We start from the raw sequence: 13,589 nt of genomic DNA, 5'->3' as shown, positions 1-13,589 counted from the left end.
TCCTATCAGCTAGGATCCAAAAAGTAACCTGGAGTCCAAAGGCCCAGTTGATGACATTTCAAAGATTCAGAATATCCAAAGAATTTTTAATCCCAAAAGCATAGTATAACATATAACACCCATGCTCCCATTTTTCATCCGCTAGAATTGCTTGATGATGCCTATATGGTAAAAGAAAATAGGAAAGAATACACAAATGACAGGGTGAGGAATGCCGTTTGATTTTGTTTGTTATTTAATTTTTTTGGTCTTTTCTAAGCGGTTTTGAAGAGCAGTATCGCGACGTGTCCGAGGTAGAAGTAAATGAAGTGCTTGGTTTCTACAAGGGCACGGAGCATTAGTATGAGTCTTCGGGTCTCCAGAATTTGGCAATGAGGGATAGGAAAGATTAAAAAGGAACAAAAACGGTGCATACCATGGGTAACGAAGCTACCAAAATTCCTACCCACGATGCAATGCCAGGTCGACCCGAATCGGTTGTCAAACTATTCCCATGCAGAAAATCGCGTTAGTCACGTTTTTGTTCCAGTAGGATTCATAGCCGCGGCTGATATATGAGGTTATAAGGAATACACCACATACCTCCTTCTTGATATGCTGTGCGATGTCCTGCAGAAGATTAATTGGAGAGGTTGTTAGCCACTTCGGACCAGCCAAGCGCTTGTGCTCCGCGGACGAATGCCGCTGGAGCTTCGCCCTTTTACCCTTTTGCCCCTTTGGTTCATACCTTCTCTATGTTCCACTTCTCCATAGCTTCCTGTGCTATAAAACAAAAAAGGTCAGTTTCCGCCAACAAAAAAGGATGTTTATCCCGGAAAAAAATAAAAAATAACTTGCAACAACTCACCAACTTTAATGGCATCCTCTTGCATAGGCTCGGCCTGAAAGGAATGAATAACGGCACGGTTAGAGGTTGAGAAGCTCTATCGAAAGAGTAGGAGAGCAGTAGGTGGAGGGGAGAAAGCCTCGTCTCACCATGTCGGCCGACTTGATCACGGCTATAGAGCAGAGCAAAAACAAACAAACAGTCAGCACGTCCGTCCACACAACATCATGCACGCATGCACGTATCGAAACCATCATATATCCTCGGTTATGGGAGACCTAAACATACCCTTCATCTCAGAACTGGTGCTGTCGTTGTTGACCATTGCTTCGAAGCTACGTGTTGGGGGATCCGAAGAGACCTTGATTGATATGACTATGAGTATCGGAAGGCTTCGTCAGTCGGGTGCTATAGCTCTAAAAGATACGGTCGAGCGAAGCAGAAGGAAGTAAAGAGATATGAGAGAAGGGATGGCAGCTCGATGAAGCTTACCAGAGGCACAAACGATGGATGGTTTATATGGAGAGATGTGAGAACGAGATGGGTTCTTCGATGGGGAAAAGATAAGACTTAAGTAAAGAGAGAGCAGCAAGTGGTCAGGATGAAATTGGAGGGAGACAGTGTAACATGTGTCTGTCTGTGGTCTCAGGCCGGAGCAAGCATGGAACATTCTTGGGAGCGCGAAATTCCATGCTGTGCCAAGACTCAAGACGTGCCCAAGCCTCGGCGCCGTGTTTGCCCACCCTGGGCAGTCGCCCTGGGCACGTGAGGGGCTCCTCAGGGCTCTGGGGCACTCGACTTCCCTTCCCCGTTACTGTGTCCTGGCCCGGTAGCTGCCAAGACTCCACCTTAAAGTCTGTCGCAAAATTTTTTTCTCTCTTCTTAATCTTCGTCTTCTTTCTTCTCAAACCATTCCGCATGATAAAATGACAACCGAGGAATCCTCTCCTGCCGGCACGTATGGTATCTCTCCTCCTTCCCCCTCCCCTCCTTTCTTCGCCATTGCATTGTACTGTCGGTGACATCTGCTAACATGTTGAGTGCACAGCTGCCAGCCAGTGTCCTCCCGCATTTTCATCAGGAACCTCCCTCCCACAAACTTCACCACTGCCCTTCTGAAATCCCACTTTCAGTCTCTCCCCTCCACCACAATCACAGACTGCCGCTACCTCCCAGAGCGCAGAATAGCCTTCATTGGCTACAAGACCCCCGAACAGGCTAATGCCGCCGTCAAGTACTTTGACCGGTCTTACATCAAGACCTCAAGACTTTCCGTCGAACTAGCCAAGTCTACGAAGGATGGCAGTCTTTCTCGTCCGTGGAGTGCTAACACTCCGAGCTCCTCCGCTTACGCGAAGAAACATAGCTTAGACGAACCTGCTGCCAAGGCCAGAAGTCTCAAACGGAAACGTGATGAGGTTGTTGAAGCCAAGAAGTCTGAAGGCACCAAGGGAAATTCCTTTGATGAGAATGACCCGAAGTATAAAGAGTACATGCAATTGATGAAAGGCCGAGCGAATACCAAGATCTGGGAAAACGAGACCGCTATCATCAATGAGGAACAGCCCGTAATCGCTCGGCCTCCTGAGGATGAGAGCGAAGGGGAGTACGAGGACCTCTCCAGGACAAGGCTTGAAAAGAAGAAGTCCAAAAAGGACACTTCAGAGCCTGCGCCTGTGCATATAATCGAAGAGACAATGCCAGAGCCTACAGAACCCGCTGTCGAAGTAGAAGCCGGGGCGGACTCTGAGGTTCTTCCAGATGTAGCCGTTGACACCGGTCTATCTGATGCGGACTGGCTAAAAGCCATGACCAGCAACAAACTAGAAACAACAGAACCCCCAGCTGATGAGAAAGCCAATAAAGAGGGCTCCTCAGACGAATGGGGCGGTATAGATGACGACGCTGAAATGGAAGATGCTCCTGAAACCGAAGAGGCTGAAGTGGAGGCTCCGAAATCCGAAGCCGAGCTAGCCATTGAAAAGATTGAAGAAACAGGACGTCTCTTTGTCCGCAATCTGTCATACTCTATAACTGAATCTGAGCTTGAAGAACTATTCAGTCCATTTGGAGAACTTGAGGAGGTAAGATATTCCGCTTTTGCATTCGCATTCATACCCACATCACATGCCCGAACACCTTTCACACAACAGTCTCCGCGACTACCCTTTATATGATGACATCCTCCTTAGATAGGGACAACTGCGATGCATCAAAAAGATGTCATCGATGATGATCCCAATTCATAGATAGTAAACCAGTCTGATAAAGCACCTTCCCTCACTTCGCTTCATATACCATACCATACCGATCCTTCACTCCTTGAGACTCTTACTAACAATCATCCCAAAGGTTCACCTCCCCGTGGACTCAAAATCACACACTCCAAAAGGCTTCGCCTACATCCAATTCACCTCCCCATCTTCCGCCATATCTGCCTTTAAAACCTTAGACACCTCAATCTTCCAAGGTCGCTCCCTCCACATCCTCCCCGGAACCGCCAAACGCACTACTCAATTAGATTCCTTCGCCCTCTCCAAGCTGCCTCTGAAAAAGCAGCGGGAAATTCTCAAAAAACGCAACGCCTCAAAGGCAGACTTTGAATGGAACTCCCTGTACATGAACATCAATGCCGTAATGTCATCAATGGCAGACCGCCTCGGTGTCTCCAAAGCAGATATTCTAGATCCCACATCAACAGACGCAGCTGTAAAACAAGCACACGCGGAAACAAGGGTAATCCAAGAAACAAAACAATACTTTGAAAAACACGGCATAAACCTCGCTGCCTTTGCGAAGAAGAAACGTGGGGATAAAGTCGTATTGATCAAAAATTTTACATACGGAACAACTGTTGATGAATTACGCGCTCTATGCAATGAGTTTGGTGAGACGAAAAGAGTTTTGATGCCGCCGACGGGTACTATCGCCATCGTTGAATTCTTAGACGAACCGAGCGGTCGAGCTGCTTTTACCCGTCTATATGGCAGGAAATTCAAAGACTCGATGCTCAAGGTCGAAAAGGGACCTGAAGATCTCTTCACAACACCCATAGACCCATCAAAACAGACAGAAGTCGCACCCACCACGGGTAATATAGCTAGGCCTTCGATCAAGGATATAATCTCCACAGACGACACTGAAGCTGTACCCGGTGAAACCTTCTCCCTATTTATAAAGAATCTGAGTTTCGCAACTCCACAGGAGAAGCTTAAAGATTTATTCTCGCCACTCGAAGGCTTTTGGCGGCGAGGATAAAGATGAAACCAGATCCTAAAAATGTAGGGAAGCATTTGAGCATGGGCTACGGGTTTGTGGAGTTTAAATCCAAGGTAGCCGCAGACGCTGCAGCAGCGGCTATGAATGGCTACTTCTTGGACGGGCATAAGCTCGAAGTCAGAGGGTCACGTAAAGGTGACGATGCAGCCGCGGAACGCAAAAAGGCAGATCTTAGAAAAAATGCAGCCAGCACGAAGATCATCATCAAGAATCTTGCCTTTGAAGTTTCTGAAAAGCAGATTAGGAGTCTATTCGGTCAGTACGGAAAACTTAGGAGCGTTAGAGTGCCCAAGAAGTTCAATAGAACATCTAGAGGCTTTGGGTTTGCGCAGTTTGTGAGCGTACGAGAAGCGGAGAATGCGATGGAGGCGTTGAGGCATACGCATTTACACGGCCGTCCATTGGTGTTGGAGTGGGCTAAGGAGGAAGCGAAGGATGCAGAGGAGGAGATTCAGAGGCTTACGAAGAAGGTGGGCAGACAGGTTGAGAGCGTCAAGTTCGCCAAGTTGAGTGGCGCCGCTGGGAGGAAGAAGTTCGATATCGAAGAAATGGCTAGGGAGCAAGGTTCTCAAAGAAGAGGTGGTGGTGATGATGGCGATGATGGCGATGAGTAGGTTTAGATCAACACGAGATTTGATAGTAATTCTTAGGGTGAAGATGCTCGACATTTGAATCCATTTCTGTCCCACAACTTGAAACGCTCCGTAGTCTCATCCATCGTGCCTGTGCCTTTCGTTATCCTACAGGAGCCTCCCGTCAAATACACGCTAGCCAGTAGGCTCGATTCATAGACCCAAATCCAAATTTTGATTACATCATATGCATCTCTGCCGTATCTTACATTTCGTCCATGTGCATAATTCCCAACAGCATTGATTTCTTATCCACCAAACGCACATCAAAAAACAACCAGATACATACCATAAGTACCCAAAAGAAGAGAAGAAAAAAAAGAAAAAGAAAAACCCGCTGTTTTCATGAACATCCTGCAATCGATAAACCGTGCATGTCGTACAATGAAGAAAGTAGAAAGGCAAAGAAAGGTATTTTCACTGTTCCCAGACAAGAATGCCAATATATAACAATGGAAAAGAGCGCCCGCTTTTGTGAACTGGTTGAGAAAGAAGTAATATAGCATCAATCATCAAGAAGAAAGGCCCCAAAACACCGATGGTAAGCTAGAAGGAAGACAACAACGAAAGGAAACTAATAGGTATGCTTTTTCCCACAAAAAAGGGTAATCTGGTGTCCAACGAAAGAAAAGGGGAAAGGAAAAAAAAGAAAAAGAGGGGAATAGGAAAAATGGAGCTTCGCAAGGTGGAACCAAACAAGATATTATGATAGCTAGATCACGAGAGGAAGGTACGGACTTCAACTAGAAAAAAGCTTCCTCAGAGTCGTTTTGCCACGGAGAGATTTCTTAATACGGCCATGCATCGTTGATAACGAATGGCTAGAAATCCCAAAGTCGGCTCCAAAGGTCATCTTGTCGGAAAACGAAGAGGCGTGAGTAACAGGTGAAACCGGAGCGGTTGAGCCTGGCGTCGAGGGCTCCGTAGAGCTTGTTGAATGGGTACTATACTTCTCAGGTGAAAGAGGTTGTAGCAAACTTCGTCCACGATTTGGTGGCTTGGTCCGAAAAATCCAATTCTCCGTGTCGTCTTCCTCTCGAATCCGAGGGACCGTATTATGCGAACGGGATCGCCCAAAATACCGACCCAAGGCTTGCGGCCCTCCAAAGCGATCCGACTTGCTCCTCTTCGGTCTAAGGGTCCCCGAGCGCCTAGGAATGATAAGCCGAGATGGGCGGCCCTTCTGGCCCGAACCCTCAAAATTCGTAGGCGTATAGCTTCTTCTCCTAGATTGCCAAATTCTCGTGAGAGATAATCTCCTCATCAAACCCTTCTCCTCGATATAGGAGGTCGACATAGACCTTGCGGACAAAGTGTTTGGCCGCCGCGGAGGACCCTTATTGGAGATAGGTCCTGATAGCATATCGGTTGAGATAACATGTGAATATAGATTTTCGAGAGTATTCCGTTGCTCAGGCCAGAATCTAGAAACGGCCTCTTCCCTCTTATCTGTCAACAGTCTCTCCAGGTCTGTATTCTTTCGCAACTTTTTCTCCAGAGATTTGTTATAAACTGGTTGTACTAGAGGCTTTGTGGATTCTAGGTCTTCTTTATGCCCCAAAGAAAGCATCCCAAGTGGCTGGGATTTTGAACGCGGGGTGCCGACTTGACTTTTGGCCTGTGAGAATTGTCCCTTTGGATCTATAACTGACGGCTTATCATCGTTTTCTCTGGCGCGAATGTCACCTGGAAGATAACTGAGATGATTCGTTGAGGAGTTTCCATCTGTTGTAATTCTGTCAATGCAATTGGATAAACTAGACCGCCAGACCTCAGCGTCCTCAACTGTCTTTGCCGAGATGCGGATTCTGTACAAGCGATTGGCTTTCCTGAAGTTGATCTTCCAAGAGAATTTGGCGTCCGGTAGAGATCGGTCTATAAACAATTAGCTCCCATCCAAGCGCGTATCTCGCATCGAAACATACCTTGAATATCATCCGATTTTAGCGTGGCCAGTGGGACCATAAACAATGTCGAACAGACGGTTTTCTGTGTCGCAGGGTCAACGGTAGGCCGAGCAAGTAAAAGATGTGTCCTAAATAGTGAACCGATAGTATATCGAGCAGTCGGGCCGTTATTCGTAGAGTATGCAACTTGCAAAACACCGCACAATAGAACCTGCCCGAGGTGTCGGAGGATACTTTTGCGACGGTCGACTGTGATACGATTCGAAAGGCAATCGATTTCCTGCACACTATACTCAGTCAAAATATTTTAACGAAACCAAGCCGGGTTTTGAACATACCTTAGGTAGACTTATCATCTCACGCAAAAGCCATGTTTTTTCAAGTTGATCCCTAGCGCCAGATGTATTACATTGGACATTGTTAAGCTCGCCTCCTAAATCTTTGATTGCCTTGATGATTCTTTGAAGAGATTCATTGGCTTCGGGAGCGTCTATGGTCGGTGTGATCTCTAAAAGCCGGTTAAGAAGCAGTGGATATCGACAAATATGATGAATTGGCTATAAAGAATCAGTATAACAAATCCACCCGTCGACAGCCGCCAGATGCATACCTTTATAATGAGATCCGAAAGAGTCGCCGCCTTCTTGCCAGGATAATTCCCCTTGTTGCATTCTGCGGAAACCGCGTTGGCCAACATCTCGAATCCAGATTCCCAAGTTTTTGACCGGAACGGAGAAGAAGGATTGCTGTTTATGAGTTCCTGCAGTGTCTCAAAGTTTGCACCATACTCAACGTGCGCAAAGAAGGATCCCATCTACAAAATTTAATTAACACGGTTCAAACGGTTGGAAGGTTCAGGAACCCCTACCCTTGACTCGAAGACATCTGCCAAAGATTTAACGAGTGATGGATCCGCCAGATTATCATGAGATGACAATGGAACCTCAGAAGTGCTGCCATTGATAAGCATGGGCCTTGTTGGAAGTGCGATAGATGCCGGTAGCCTGGTGAACAACTCTGATAAAAAGTTTTCCTGATACTCTAGAAGATCTGTCATGTTATCGACGATTCTCCGCTTGATTCGTGCGTCAGCCGATGGCGCAACGGCATCTTTTAGGGAGGTGAAAGCCTTCGATTATATTTAGTACACGCGCTATGCATGTAAATGGATGTCCCCATTCCTTACCGAAATCATGGTCTTCAGATCCATTATGTACTCCTCCTCTGACAAAACAATTTCGGCCAAGATCTTCCACCTTTGCTGCGCTCTTTCTATCGTAGCAGTGTCCAGAGTATCATCTAGGGAATCTTCTGTCCTTAGATCTAGATCCAACTGGTCAACAGCACCCCGGCCTGAGAAGCCTGCAACGCTACCATAGAATGATAATGATATCCTAGATGCTGTAGCAGTACCGACTCTTTGTAAGAAATTCGTTGATCCGGTGAGTTTTGTGGCGCTCGTCATAGCGGAAGGTGCAATTGAAAGATTTCCATGAACCGAATTCCTAGCTGTCTGGCTTTTGTAGATGTCGTAGTGCATGTGCGGGAGCTTTGACTTCCTACGAAGACTCTTCATCCATCGGAGCATGACCCCATGTCCATCTCCTCCACGACCCGAGGAGCGGGACCTGAGAGTATTGAACTTGGGTGTTGGGAGACTGTTGAATTGTAGATCGCCACTATCCTCTGTAGAAAAGGATAGCCTCCGAATGGATTCTGATGCATCAAAGAAGTTGTCTTCATCCTTTGACACAAGAATTTGAGGGGCAAGCTGGTCTGCAACGATGCTGTCAACTAGTGTAATCGGTTCCATTGCTGTCATCATAGACTCGCAGTCGCTCTGGAGGACACAGTCCCCGGTGTCTAGAACCAGATGCTCTGACGATTCCCCCATGGTGGGTGATGACGATGACGATGATATATGTAGAACCATATGTATCTAGAATCCCCGCCCAAATAGCTACTCAAAAAAGGAATCTGCCGACTGAGCGGCTATGGTCGACGAAATTGAAACCCAAGACTAACGATATCGATTCAAGGCTGACATGAAAAAAAAAATATCGAGTGGGATGATAAATAAGTAGATACTATATAAGTTATTGGCGAAGCGGGTGTTTCATCAATTGGCGTAGGGATATAGACCCTTCTCGAGGGGGAAGATATGGGAGCGAGAGGAAGAGTAAGAGAAAAAGAGGAATGGGAATTTTTCGTCCCTATGCGTTCGTGGCCGTAATGTTTTGGAAACCCGAGTGTTTTTCTAGAACTGAATCTATGGTGTTTGAGCTGCAGCATGCATGTAAGTACGGTCAACCGTGCAGTAGCGCCCAGACGCTGGCTCGTAGCCACAACTGAGGTCGACCCTCCTCTGTTATAGATATTATATACTATAGAGTATATCAAAATATACTTTATACCACCTCCAGGTATCTCCTACACCCCTTGGATTTCCCTGTCAGCTGGGGTAAATATATAATAGATATATAGTTAGGTGAACATATGATGGGGCTGCCAATAACAATAATAACATAAGAGATTAAAAGCAATAAGATGGAGGAAGTAGGGAAGGGAGGAGGAGGGGGGTGTTACATACCCTGCAGCTTCCAGTACCCAGTACCCAGCACCCAGCATCCAGTGTATGCAACCAAACCGAACCCGTAGAGGCGATTAATGTTTACTGTTTATCACAATCCCAATGCGAACTGAGTGAAATGAAGATGGCGGCGAACGGAGGTGAGGATTCAAAAAGGTCAGCAATTAATTCAGCTAGTAAGAAGTATGATAAGTCCCAGGCTTGTCATTCTTATCGGGTCGACTGACTGCTTTTTGAAGAGCGACCAAGCAGGCATATTTTTTTTCTCTTCTGAACGCAGGAGTGAAAGAACGTGGCCGTCAACGTCAGTCAGCGTATGTAAAATAAGCATGTTACTTCTTAGTGTCTGTAACGCTTGCATTTGAGAAATCCGGAATCCCCCCAAATAGACGAACGGACCAGATACTAACTGCTCTGGGATCAATTGATTGAAGATGAATTGAAACTGCCCCCAACAATAATAGTACATTCATCGTCACTAAAACACGCGCTAGGGTGAGAGTATAAACAGAACATGCAATCGACAATGCAGTGTTCCACTAGGCTGCAAAGGTGGCTGTTAAACTGTTCGCAACACATTCCTACCACCAAATGACGTCGCCAATAGCAGAACCTGACCGAAATGGACTAGGGCTAACTGGCCTGCTATCGATTAAAATAAAATGCACACGCCACTGTCCATTGGCCCGAACATTTGCTTTCTCCCGTTCCGTACCATCTGTCTTAGGACAGTCGCAATGTAGCATAGTTTTATCGTTGAAGTCAAATGCCATGATATCGATAGTATCGAACTAGCGGAGATGTTGGAAAATGGGATGGTGTTTGTCGTTTTCGCGTTGCCGACGTTGGCAGACTTTCGTAAGCTTTCTCTCTCCAACCAAATCTCTCTCTCTCTCCAAATCCTCCCTCGCTTTCGATCTCTCTCCCCCTCATCAAACATCAACTTCTTGGTATACGATATCTGATAATTAAAAATCAAAAGAGAGCTATCCACTCAGCTTCATACTTCTAAGATACATAACATAGCATAACATAGCATTAGCATTACATATCATGGGCAGACCGATGGAGGCGAATATTCACAACCCTTCCGTTGGCGGCCAGGCTGCAAACACCTCCTCTGCTTCTGCTTCAAACGGTAGCTCGTCGCGAGATCGCATTCTGGCTCTCATGAAAAGAAAGGACGCTCTCGAGGCAGAAATAAGTTCTCTCAGCGCTGTTCTAGACACTGTACGGGGGGGTCCCTTCCTTCGCTTTCCATTTTCATCACAGAATAATTCTGCCAGGTCTCTGGAATGTTACAGCTAATTGATTTTTGCTTTCCCTTCTGGGATTTTTAATATACTTGTCCTAGCATGGAGTCAATATGCAAACGCCTTTGACAACATTTGATGGATATCCTAGAGATGACATCGATGTCGCACAAAGTTAGTCCCCGTCAGACCGGACCGTTGGCTTTCCAGGCGAGGAATGCTGACTGGATGTCTTCTGATATGTTAAAGTCCGAACCACGAGAGCGCGTATAATTCCGCTAGTTAACGACATGAAGGCCTTGATGGTAGAGATCGAGAAGGCTCTTCATGTCCACCATGTCGAACAAACTGGAACATCGACCAGCACGGACTCGTCTTCGACTTCAGCTCCTCCACCTGCAACGGTATCCCAAGCAGAGACCCCTGTGATCGAAGCAGTATTCGCAGTTGTGGACCAGGTTTCTCCATCATCACCGGCAGAGCAAGCTGGTGTTAAAGTGGGTGACAAGGTTAAGAGGTTTGGATCGGTGGGAGCTTTGAATCATGAAAAACTAGCAAAAGTTGCCACCGAGGTTCAACAGAATGAAAATGTGAGACCTTCATCCTTCCCCCGGCTGCATGCAGCTTGCAGGCTTGTTGGGAGCGTTTTTAAACTGACGACGACGACTCATACGTATTACTCAGCGAGCCATCTCAGTTCTAGTGTGCCGTGCGATTGGCGATGTAGAGCAGGATCTGGAGTTGCAGTTGACGCCTCGAAGGGATTGGGGCGGTCGAGGGATGCTGGGATGTCATTTGCTGCCATTATAATGGCATCCCTTCTCCTTTGCGGTCGCCTCATTTGGATGCAATGCACTGTTTTTTTCGTTTGGGCTGGCCTGGCATGAATACTTACTTAACGTAGCATTGATCCTGGCGTTAATTCATCTGCCTTCTTCTTCTTCTTCCTTGCGCTGCCTCTTTCCGTTTCTCTCTCTCTCTCTCTCTCTCTCTCTCTCTCTCTCTCTCTCTCTCTCTCTCTCTCTCTCTGCATGATTAAGTAATACTACTATGGCCTCCGGGACTATATAAAAGGATAACGGAGGCTCGGAGCTTTCAGATTAGGTAGACATATGTATAAGGATCGCGGTCATAAGTCATGATGAGAAAGAAATGACGCCGAGCGAGGGTCTTAGTCAGCAGCCCGTGGCCCGGAGTCGACTGCCTGGATCCTTCGCCGGGCGCTTTTATACGGGAAAATTCCCTCTTTATAATTCCGTTCTCTTCTTGAAATCCAGATCAAAACACTACCGCCATCTAACCATCCCCTTCAGTTTTATACATCTCCGTCATCATCACCAAACCCAAGTAAAATATATTTCTCTCATCGTGAATGTACGTTCTGCCCCTCTCGTCGCGTGTCTACTCCATCGTTCTTTCCCCGAGATGCTGCCCTGCGTCGGGGGCAAGGATGAGACCTCCCCGAGCTTCCCAAAGCGAACCTCCAAAATTTTTTAAACTTCTTCTCCAGCAAAATCAACAAACCAAAACCATCTCCCATCCTCTTCACCCCCTTCTCATCAGTTCACTCTTAGTTTCTTCCAGCCACAGTTCTAAACCTCCTCCTTTTTTTCAACTGCAACAGACACATCTTCAACTACAATGGCTACTACTGCCACACCCACCTTCAAGCTCGTCCTCGTCGGAGACGGTGGTACCGGAAAGACCACCTTCGTCAAGCGTCACTTGACTGGTGAATTCGAAAAGAAGTACATCGCCACCCTTGGTGTCGAAGTCCACCCTCTAGGCAAGTTTCTCCCCAGTCCATCTGGTATTATACCAGCCTTCACAAAAAAGCACGACCGTCTGCCGTCTGTCCGACCCTCTCACTACCGCTCGAGCACCCACTCGACCCGTGTCACGGTCGCCCGGATGTCTAGCTAGCAAGAGTCAGACTAGCCAAGCTCCTCTCGCGACGTCAGATTTTTTTTTTTTTTTCTCGTCTCTCGCTCGTTGGGGTGGTGCTCGCTGCTTTTTGGGTTGGCAAACCAACACATACACCACCATATTTTACCCCTCCAGTCGCTCTTCCGCCCTATGGTGCCCCACCGGCGTGACAAGGTCCCTCTAACCTCCGAAAACAACAACAGGCTTCAGCACAAACTTTGGACAAATCCAGTTCGATGTCTGGGATACTGCCGGTCAGGAGAAGTTCGGTGGTCTCCGTGATGGATACTATATCAACGGCCAGTGCGGTATCATTATGTTCGATGTCACCTCCAGAATCACCTACAAGAACGTCCCGAATTGGCACCGTACGTATTTTACACCTGTTAGCATCTCGATTTTAAAGGGAGGGAGAAAAAACTAAATCAACATATCTCATCCAGGTGACCTCGTCCGTGTCTGTGAGAACATCCCAATCGTACTCTGCGGTAACAAGGTCGACGTAAAGGAGAGAAAGGTCAAGGCGAAGACCATCACTTTCCATAGGAAGAAGAATCTTCAAGTATACCACATATCTCCGACTGAAGCTTGTGGCAGAATCTCTAACATGCCGGAATAGTATTACGATATCTCCGCGAAGTCCAACTACAACTTCGAGAAGCCATTCTTGTGGCTCGCAAGGAAGCTCTCCGGCGAAACCAACCTTGAGTGTACGATTCCCTCAAATCCACCTAAAATATATCTCACAGATTCACTAACACACTAACAAAATGAACAGTCGTCGCTGAAATCGCTCTTGCCGCACCAGAGGTCGTCATTGGCCAGGAACAACTTCTCGCAATGAACCAGGAGTTGAAGGAGGCCGAAGCCGCCCCTCTCCCAGACGAAGATGATACGTAAGACTCCCAAACATTTTCTCTAGTATAAATCCATATACGCTAACAAAAACACATAGCGACTTGTAAACATCTTCTGCCTCCCTCTTGCGAGATAGACGGTGCATCCTCAACCTTCTATCCGTCTTTTTTTCGCCTCCCTGTTTTCCTTGGCTCCCCTTTTTATTTGGGAAGATACTAGAAGAGCGAAAAGAAAGAGAAGGAATCAAAAGAACCAAACCTCCACAAATGTCAAACACTTGAAGAATATGGAATCTAGAGAACTACCCTGTGCTTCCTG

General features: G+C 46.8%; 4 protein-coding genes across 4 annotated transcripts; 2 read left to right on the top strand and 2 right to left on the bottom strand.

Annotated features, from left to right (window-relative positions):
- Window positions 1-254: 254 nt before the first annotated feature.
- Window positions 255-1,151, bottom strand: DFL_005051 (uncharacterized protein; the record flags this gene model as incomplete). Its single annotated transcript, XM_067634252.1, has 7 exons — window positions 255-319; window positions 416-485; window positions 583-609; window positions 728-762; window positions 848-881; window positions 976-998; window positions 1,115-1,151. The coding sequence occupies 7 exons, from the start codon at window positions 1,149-1,151 to the stop codon at window positions 255-257; spliced, it is 291 nt and encodes a 96-aa protein (XP_067492338.1).
- A 601-nt stretch (window positions 1,152-1,752) lies between these two features.
- Window positions 1,753-4,719, top strand: DFL_005050 (uncharacterized protein; the record flags this gene model as incomplete). The annotated part of the gene is made up of 4 exons (XM_067634251.1): window positions 1,753-1,784; window positions 1,875-2,910; window positions 3,179-3,917; window positions 4,112-4,719. The coding sequence occupies 4 exons, from the start codon at window positions 1,753-1,755 to the stop codon at window positions 4,717-4,719; spliced, it is 2,415 nt and encodes an 804-aa protein (XP_067492337.1).
- A 757-nt stretch (window positions 4,720-5,476) lies between these two features.
- On the bottom strand, window positions 5,477-8,538 carry DFL_005049 (uncharacterized protein; the record flags this gene model as incomplete). The annotated part of the gene is made up of 6 exons (XM_067634249.1): window positions 5,477-6,612; window positions 6,663-6,924; window positions 6,983-7,201; window positions 7,255-7,458; window positions 7,513-7,773; window positions 7,831-8,538. 6 exons carry the CDS (start codon window positions 8,536-8,538, stop codon window positions 5,477-5,479), a joined length of 2,790 nt encoding a protein of 929 aa, XP_067492336.1.
- A 1,749-nt stretch (window positions 8,539-10,287) lies between these two features.
- Window positions 10,288-13,378, top strand: DFL_005048 (uncharacterized protein; the record flags this gene model as incomplete). The annotated part of the gene is made up of 11 exons (XM_067634248.1): window positions 10,288-10,464; window positions 10,589-10,661; window positions 10,737-11,077; window positions 11,172-11,189; window positions 11,765-11,861; window positions 12,112-12,273; window positions 12,617-12,781; window positions 12,857-12,975; window positions 13,033-13,123; window positions 13,192-13,309; window positions 13,369-13,378. The coding sequence occupies 11 exons, from the start codon at window positions 10,288-10,290 to the stop codon at window positions 13,376-13,378; spliced, it is 1,371 nt and encodes a 456-aa protein (XP_067492335.1).
- Window positions 13,379-13,589: the final 211 nt, after the last annotated feature.

The sequence above is a fragment of the Arthrobotrys flagrans genome, assembly GCF_004000055.1.
Source record: "Arthrobotrys flagrans strain CBS H-5679 chromosome Unknown unitig_0, whole genome shotgun sequence".
NCBI lineage: Eukaryota > Fungi > Ascomycota > Orbiliomycetes > Orbiliales > Orbiliaceae > Arthrobotrys > Arthrobotrys flagrans.
The sequence above is the reverse complement of the archived record's forward strand: the minus strand, read 5'-3'. Positions and strand labels throughout refer to the sequence as shown.